This window comes from Chaetura pelagica, unplaced genomic scaffold (genome assembly GCF_000747805.2).
Source record: "Chaetura pelagica isolate M959 unplaced genomic scaffold, ChaPel_1.0 scaffold49, whole genome shotgun sequence".
Classification (NCBI taxonomy): Eukaryota; Metazoa; Chordata; class Aves; order Apodiformes; family Apodidae; genus Chaetura; species Chaetura pelagica.
In genome coordinates this window covers 2,102,953-2,111,598 of record NW_009970715.1, presented here as the reverse complement: position 1 = coordinate 2,111,598, position 8,646 = coordinate 2,102,953, and the positions used below count along the sequence as shown (strand labels likewise).

Below are 8,646 nucleotides of genomic sequence, written 5' to 3'. Positions count from 1 at the left end.
CCTTTGGAGGCGAGGGGGGAACAGGGAAGCTCAGCGCCGGGGTTCGGCGCCCGGCCCGGCTCGTCCGCCGGCCTGAGGGGGAGAGGGAGGGAGGGAGAGGAGGAAATAAAACAGGTTCCTTTGGGTCTGAGGCGCTGCTGAGATGGGACGAGCAAGGACGTGAAGGGTTCCCCTGGAGAGCTGTGCCCAGCAGGGTGAGGCAGGCTGCACAGCTGGGCTCTTTGTTTCAGAATCACAGGCATCACCTGCAGCCTCCTCAGCCACCTGCACCATTTTTGTCTCCTTTAAGTGAAGCAGATTGGTCTCACACGAGTTCAAAGCATCTCTGCTACCTAGGGCAAAGCCATCTAGCTCCACAGCCTGGTGTGTTTAAGGAGTAAAACAATCCGTGTGACCCTAAGACTTGATCAACTCCATCACCCATCCCAGCCCCCAGGACCCTGCTCAAGGGGGACCTCGGCCAGCCCAAGGATGAGCTTCAGACTCAGGAAGCCCACGTGTTTCGCAGGAGAGAGGCAGCCCCCAGCTCACGGACGGCTCCAATTCTGCCTGTCCTACTTTTAGCTGCCTCAGCCTGATTTTCCAGAAGTGCTGAGCCTTCAGAGGAGGCATTTGGTAGCACTCAGCACTTCTCTGCACAGACCCGAGGTGCCACCAGCCAGACACACGCAGGGGAAACGCACCCGGAACCGCCGTGAAAACCGTGGCCAAAACGGGGAGTTTGCCCCACCTTGAGCCCCCGCCTCCCTCCTTGACTGGTGTTAAAAAACCCCAGCAGAGCCTAGGAAGGAGCTTGCAGCATTTACACTGGGAACCTCTCGGGAGACAGAAAAGCACTCGGCTTCCCGCAGCGGGAATTTTGGCGGAGACACATCAAGTGATGTGGTTTGTGTGCACGTTTACACAGGCTTATTATAGGGACGAGTCTGAAACAGTCTCGAGCCACCCAGCACTGACAGACCTGTGTGCCAGGCACAGCTGGACCCAGGTTTCTGGGTCTGGAGGAGGTAGGACGGACCCTCCTGCCTGCTCCACACAAAATCCTTCCCATCAGCTGGTGTCAGAGGAGCCACCACCCCGCTGGCTCCCTGCCCTCCCACCCCTGGGGGATCCCACCCCCCAGATTACCTCTTTATCCTGAAGCGGATGCTGTGGCTGTGCTCCAGGATGGCCATCAGGGACTTCACATCGTACTCCATGGGTTTCTTGAAGCTGATCCCCTCGGGCAGGCCGGCCACCGCCAGCAAGCCCGGCTCCTTCAGGAACCGCTCATAGGGCAAAGGGACCACGCTGCTCTTCCCCACGGCTTCACCTGGGGAGGGGGCAGAGTCACACACCCGGGGACACCCCAGCCGGGCTGGAGGAGCCCATGGAAGAGCAAGAGATCCCCACGGAACCGCTACGAGACAAGCCCCACTTCCTGGCTCCGCGCCTCAGCGCGCGAGGCCCTCCGAGCCCTTTCTAGAAGAGCTAATGAATAAAAAGCTCACCAAAAAAAAAAAGAAAGCCAATAAGCAGATGTCTCAGCAGTAGAACACTTGGTTGGGGTCACTTGGCACAAGCCCACCCCTGGGAGCGCCCGGCCATGTGCCAGAGAGGGCTGGGCTGCTGGCAAGCCAGGAGGGAGCTGGGAGCTGACAAAGGAGGCTGAAGGGCTTCACTGATTTTTATCTCATGTTTACTGAGATGTTCTGGGAACCTTATTTTCCCAGTCGGTTTTCTTATTTTACCTCCTGGAAGCATGGGAAGTGCTTCGGTTGCTGGTGCTGTCAGGCAGCCTCCACGTGCTTGGAAAGGCAAGGAAAAACACACCCCAACAGCCTTCCCTCCACCCCACCATCAGCATGAACGCTGACACACGTGACTGCACCATCACCTCCAGCAGCCCAGGAATCTCACCCGCTCCCCTCGACAACAGCCACACAGTCCCCTCATGTCCCCACCCTGCAGGGCTGGCTCTGTTGTAGCTCTGACACCAAAACCTGCCTGCAGAGCTGAGATCAAACTGCTTTCCCTTCCCCAGCAGCAGAAGGTGACTGGTGAGCACCACAGAGGTTTTCTAAACGGGCTGAAGTGCCCACATGCCCAATCTGGTGATGCCTACAGAGCAAGACACCACTGGAAAACCAGCCTCCTCTGAAATTTTCAAGGAACCTTGAGCTGAAGCAGAACCCTTGAGCTGCTCTTCACAGAAAAATCACTTTGGAAACCGACCCAAGTCGCTGCAACCAATAAACCTGGTGCTGAAAGCACGAAGCAGAAGCAACAGCCACACAAGAATGTGACCTGGCTGGCAAAGCAGAGTCCAGATGCAGAACATCTGGCCGAGTGGCAAGGTGTCTGTGCCTGCATCTCCAGGCTGAAAGGCAGGCAGAGGAGGTTATGGGACCTTGAAATAACTGTGGGATTTGATATTGTTGATTTTCTCTAAAATCGTTCCTTTTTCATATCTTCTTTTAAAAAAACAAAACAAAGAAAAAACCACCACCAACAACAAAAAAACCCAACAAAACAAAACAAAAGATCTTAGAGAAACCCTCGGAATTTCATGGCACTGTCAGCAGGTCCTTATTAAAAGTGATTTCTCCAACATGTTCTTTCAAGCAACGTGTGACAACTCACAACGTGCAACTTGCACGAGCCATCAAGGTTCCTCATAGGCAGGATAGATAATGTTCTAATTAAGCCAAGAACAGAAGTTTCAAAACAAACCTTTGAACCACAACACGGCTGAGTACACGTTCTGCAAGCTGGGAGGGTACTGATGCTTCACCCTGCCCCAATCCACAGCCTCTAGCAGCTTTCCACCTCCCTCCATCACTTCCCTTCGTGATGGGGAGAAGCTCCCAATGCCCACAGAGGCTCCTTATCAACCCAACCCTCAACAAACTCCCTGAACATATTTTTATGGGGAATGTGTTACTGTCAAAGTGACCTTCACTGAGCCTCGTGCTGCCGTGCAGAGACTCACGGTTTAGCTAAAGAGAGACAATAATCATCATTAATGCCTGTTTAATAGAAGCTGGTGGTAATCAGTCATCCTGTTGGTGCAGAGATTACCCAGCTCTGGAGGGAATACAGGATCTTTTTGACTGAGCATTTTCTAAGATTTTTTTTGTTTCCAATCCCTGTTGATGGGAGGCGACTGAAAGGATAAAAAAAAACGCCCTCAAAACTGTAAGAAAGATAACTGTTAATTTCTGACAATTGGTGTTGGAAACAGAATCACCCTGGGGCACCGCTGGCAGTATTTCTCCCCACTCAGCCAGGAGAAGCTCTTCCCAGTGGGCACACTGGGAGGGGAGCAGCTTCCCAGTGGGTTTCCCCATCCAGCAGCTCAGGGATGGAAACAGCTGATCCTACTGAACCAGCAGCAGAGGCAGAATGACACCAATGCCAGAATGACACCAATGCCAGAATGACACCCAATGCCAGAATGACAGCCAATGCCAGGCCAAAAACCACCAGCCCAGGGATGCCCAATCTCCTCCTGCCACCACCACCAGCCATGGTGACAGTGGCTGCCCTGGGGTGGGGACCCAGCCAGCTTGTCCACACACACACCAAGGTAAAGGCATGGCCAAGCTCATCCCAATGGATGGGCCACCTGATCCTTACACCTCCATGCAGATACACCCTGGACAAGCATTTTTATGCAATTGCATATTTATAGTATGTCAGATATGAATAATTCCCCTATTCCCAAGAGGCCTGTGAAGCCTGGTGCTCCCCTGGCAGCAGAACAAGAACTGCAGCTTGGAGCAGGGATTCAGCCAGTGCTCAAAAACACTCCTCACCCCATTCCCTTGGCTCTCCAATGTCATCCCTTCCTCCAGCTTGGGTCCAGACTTTTGGAGGCAGCAAGAGGCTTTGATTACCCCCATTAAAGGGAATATCACCCCCAAGTCCTTTAAGTGGTTTCAGAAAACCTCAGAGACTGTGTGTCCTGGGGAAGGGATCTACCCTTTCTGTCTGTGAAGCCTGTGGCAGCAAATCACACACAGGGTGGCTGGTGGAAGCACCTGTCACACCTCTCTCATCTGTGGGGGAATGTCCATTCCCAAACCCAGCACACAACCAGGGGCAATGCCTGCTCTTTGAGCCCAGGGAGACCCACACAGCTCCACAGGGCCTGGTGGCTCATCCCAAATCCCAGGGGAGATTTTACCCAGGAAAACAGGGAAAGCAAAAACCCCTGGTTCTGCAGCTGTTCTGGCCACACACCCTGGAGCATCACCCAGGGTTAATACAACCTGCTGAGCAACACAGGGGAATATTTGGGTTCACAGCCCTGTTACCCCAATCCAACCTTGCTATTCCTACCCGAGCCAGCACAGCCCTGTAGAAACTGCTGGGGGGACAAGCTGGGACATGGCTGACACCTCCAGCCACTCCATGGGGGCTCCTGCAGGGAGCTGCAGAGAGGGAAACAGGCACTGCTGCCACTCGAGCCTCTGCAGATTGGGCCCAGAGGGAGCTCTGCAACCCACTGGGTTACACATCAACAGCCATATGGTCATCTACATTTTAATTGCAGAAGCTTTATTGCTGGGGATGATGCATGTGCTGGAACAGCACCAGCTCATCTCTTGGAGCTGGGGCTGCCTGCTAGAAAAAAAAAGAAAATCATCTTTTTTCTGTTTAAATAGACTTGCCAGGGAAAGGGGTGAGAGAGTCTCTCTGCAGAGCCCTGTTGGGGAAAGAGATGTTGTAGACCCAGCGGCGGGGGTCAAGGTGTGCTGGAAAATCACACTCAGGGCATTGCAGAGGCTTCCTCTGGCAGTCTGGGGCACTGGGAAATGAAAGAGGAGTGGCTGGATCCCACCTGAACACAACCCTAACCCTGTGCAGGAGCAGGTCCCACCACGCTGCCCAGGATGGGGCCAAGAGCCGCGTCTGGCAGCGGCGCCGGGCAGCTCAGCGAGCCCCGGGGCAATGCAGGTCCCCAAATGGAAGCGTGAAGGTTCTTACTATAAAGCACATCAAACACTTCCTCTACCATCTTCCTGAGGAGGTACACGTCTGATCCCTGGTCCGGGGAGACCCTGAGCACGCTGCGCCCGCACTCCTTTGCCTTCTTCTGCACCTCGGCGTCCTGCTCCTTCCTCTGCTGGACTCCTGCAAAGGGGAGGTGGAGAGGAGAAAATGGGAGATGCTGTGGTGAGAAGAGGGCTCGTGGGTGATGCTGTGCCATGGTCTCAAGTGGCTGCAAAGCCACTGAACCCACCAGCCAGGTTACACCTATTTCAGTCAGGTGAATCCAAACCCACCCACCAGGCATGACATTGTCCCACGGGTGCCTGGTCCCCCGCCACCCCCAAAGCACCAGTAAAGGCCTCTGGACATGCAGGTGGGTGCCCAGGGTTTCCCACCAAACCCAGCCTCCCATCTCAGATGTGACCACAGCCCCTGGCAGCTCCAGCAGCACAGGCAGGAGCAGGGCTGGTCACCCTGTGTGTGTGTCCCCCCTCTCCGCAGGTTTTACTCGGCGACGCTGAAACTGTTGTGGTTAATTGGGCAGCACATTTCTTTTCTCTGGTTTCAATCTGCTTAGCCTCCAATCTCCCAGGAAAAGAAAATCCGCCTTTCTTGGAGGCTTTTTTACCCTTCAGCGTCACGTAGCTCGGTAATACCAGCTATTTCCTGCTAATTTCCCCCATTAAACCTCCAATAAAGCATATCTGCAGCAACGACTTCCTCGCGTCTCCAAACGCACAGAAAATTAAACACTACAAGTGCATTATTGCTGCTCCATCCAGAGCAACTCACAGGGGATTTTTCGGTGGGGAAGGACTAATTCCTTCATCATCCCCGACAGGCTCCTGCCTGTGATCATCCCTGGAAGCTGCCTGGGTGCTCAAAGAGGAGCTTGCGGATCCCTACTGTGGCTGGGACAGCACAGGGAAGAGGTGAGAGCCACCCAGGGTACCCACAGAACTAGATATAAGAAAGGGGACAGCCACCCAGGGTACCCACAGAACTAGATATAAGAAAGGGGACAGCCACCCAACGCACCCACAGAACTAGATATAAGAAAGGGGACAGCCACCCAAGGTACCCATAGAACTAGGCATAAGAAAGGGGACAGCCACCCAGGGTACCCACAGAACTAGACATAAGAAAGGGGACAGCCACCCAGGGTACCCACAGAACTAGACATAAGAAAGGGGACAGCCACCCAGGGTACCCACAGAACTAGACATAAGAAAGGGGACAGCCACCCAGCACCACACAACCCCTGGGAAGCTCTGCATGGCTCCCACAGCACAGGGAAACAGGCCTTGGATAACTTTTTTGGGAGTGTTTTACCAAGGTGGCAAAATGCATCTGCATCCACACCCTCCTATGACTGACCCTCCCTCCTGGCTGGGTGCCACCTCTTCTCCAGTGACATTAATCCTGATCACTGTCAAGTGTCCCCATCTCCAGGAAAGGCTGAGCCAGGGGTTCAGATAAAGGAGGGCATCCAAGCAAGGGCTGCACACCCAGAGAGATAAGAAGCTTCTTCCCTCTCCCAATGATGTCTGCTTTAGATTATTTCAGATCCTTCCTAAGGGGGCAGCTAGACCATAAATCAGAGGCACTTCCAGGGATGCTTTCCACTGCGTGCCAGTTGTAAGAGCTTTATGGAGCAGAGTTGAGCCTGGGCCATTTATAATTCAAGACAGAGTTATCACATTTCACCCTGTCTCCAGCATCAGCCACTTTGCTCCAGCCCCACTGCCAAGATGTTGTGCTTCCAACTAGACTTTCATTTTGACAAAAGTGTAAATGAAACTGAAGGAGAATCAGGTTCCCATGTTGGGGGCACCTTGTCCCAGCACTGTAGGTCACCAGAGAGAATAGCTGGAGATGTATCTCTACAAGTGAGATTTGCAGATGGCCACCAATATTGTGAGCTCTAGGGAGACAGAGTTGGCATTTAATACATAAGAGGGAGCTCCCTCCCGTTGGCCACCCTGCTGCTCAGGTACTTCCCTGCCTCTCAGGGGTGGTGGGAAGGGGAGGCAGAGTCACCTGCAAATGCAGGAAAACTCCCCCAAATGCCTCCCATCCTGCACAGCACACTGCACCCAAGTGGAGGGTAACTGCCAGTGGGTGTCCCGGGTGCAGGTGGCAGGGTGGAGGTGGCAGGTGGGCAGGATGGAGCCTTGGGAGGGGCTCCTACCAAGCCAGGCCAGCTCACCCTGCACATGGGCAGGGAATGACCCCAGCAGCTCTACAATCCTCAGACCTTCCTGAGCAAGCTCTCCAACAGACCAAGCACCAAGATGGTTTCCACCAACACCACACGTGTGCACACAGCTGGGTCACTTCACTGACATCCCACCCTGGGCAGCAGGTGTGAGCAGACCCAGGGATGGGACCCACCTGCTCTGGGGTCCCTGCCACCACCAAAGCCAGATCCCACCCCAGCTTTGGCGTGGAGTGAAGACAGCAGCAGCTGGCACCCTAGGGATGATGCTACCCAAGAAATGCAGCTCCCAGGGTGTTTTTAGGGAGCGAGCAGAGTCACTGAGCTGGCACAGAGGGCTGGGCACCAGCATCACCACACACCAGGCTGCCACCAGTCACAAACATCCCTGCAATACCTGCTGATCCCAGTCCAAGACCAGGGGGACCACAGCTCCTGCTCAAGGCCTTCTTTCAACCACTGTTAACCCCTCTAAAAAACCAAGCAGCTCCATGACCAACACTGCCAGCTCCCAAATCTATCCCTGTCTTTCCAGAACTCAGAAAAGAGCCTTGACCCAAGAAAACCTCCCTGATCCTGGGGGATCACTGGGACAAACTCTTCCTGCAATGTCCTCAGAAGCTGCTCCAGCACATCAACAGTGCCAGGGGAGCAGCACAGCCATCCAGCCCTGTGGCACCTCAGGACACTTTCAGAGAGGAGAGCCAGTGCCTGGGGAGCCCCTCCTGGGATGGGAGAAGATCCAGCCACACTTCCCACCCGTGTCCTCCACCACTTCAAACACTTCCCAGCCCCAGGGACCGACCGCGCTGCGGTGCCGCCCCAACCACAGCCACGCACACAACCCCAGCTGGCACAACCAGGCCACCAACCTTGGCAGGTAGGTTGGGCAGGGATACTCACTGCAGAACTTCTGGAAGTCAGCCTGCAGCTCCTTGCGGGCGCTGAGGAACACCCGGCCCCTCTCGGTGCCCACCACGAAGGCGCTCTCCTCGTGGACAGCGATGCAGGCCACCTCTGCGTTCAGCTTGGAGAGGGCTGAGCACTGTGGGGAGGCACCAGGTCAGAGCAGCCACCCTCTGCCATTTCCCAGACCATCCCCTGCCATTTCCCAGTAGGATTTTGTCGGTTGGTTGGTTTGGTTTTTTTTGCTTCCCACCCAAAGATGATTCCCCCATCGAAAGCAATGTCGTGGTTTGGGTCCAGATTTCATGGGGACCTCACAGAAAGGTGCCTCTTGGATGGAAAGCAAGAACTAGTTGCCCTTCAGGAGGACACCAAGCTGGTTGATCTGCATGAGGACAGAGACTTGGATAGATTGGATGGTTGGGCCAATGTCAATGGTCTGGGCTTCAACAAGGCCAAGTGCAGGGTCCTGCTCTTGGGCCACAACAACCCCAGGTAACGCTCCAGGCTTGGGAAGTGTGGCTGGAAAGTGTCTGGCAGGAAAG

The 8,646-nt window shown here is 54.6% G+C and overlaps 1 protein-coding gene across 1 annotated transcript in view; it reads right to left on the bottom strand.

The window, feature by feature from the left end:
• Positions 1 to 8,646, bottom strand: part of GTF2IRD1 (GTF2I repeat domain containing 1) — a 47,843-nt gene that overhangs the window by 36,709 nt on the left and 2,488 nt on the right. The window contains exons 2-5 of the mRNA XM_010006070.1: positions 8,099 to 8,240; positions 7,626 to 7,633; positions 4,972 to 5,110; positions 1,129 to 1,312 (exon numbers count right to left, since the gene is read on the bottom strand). Coding sequence (XP_010004372.1) covers positions 1,129 to 1,312; positions 4,972 to 5,110; positions 7,626 to 7,633; positions 8,099 to 8,240 — 473 coding nt within the window. The remainder of the gene's footprint in view (positions 1 to 1,128; positions 1,313 to 4,971; positions 5,111 to 7,625; positions 7,634 to 8,098; positions 8,241 to 8,646) is intronic.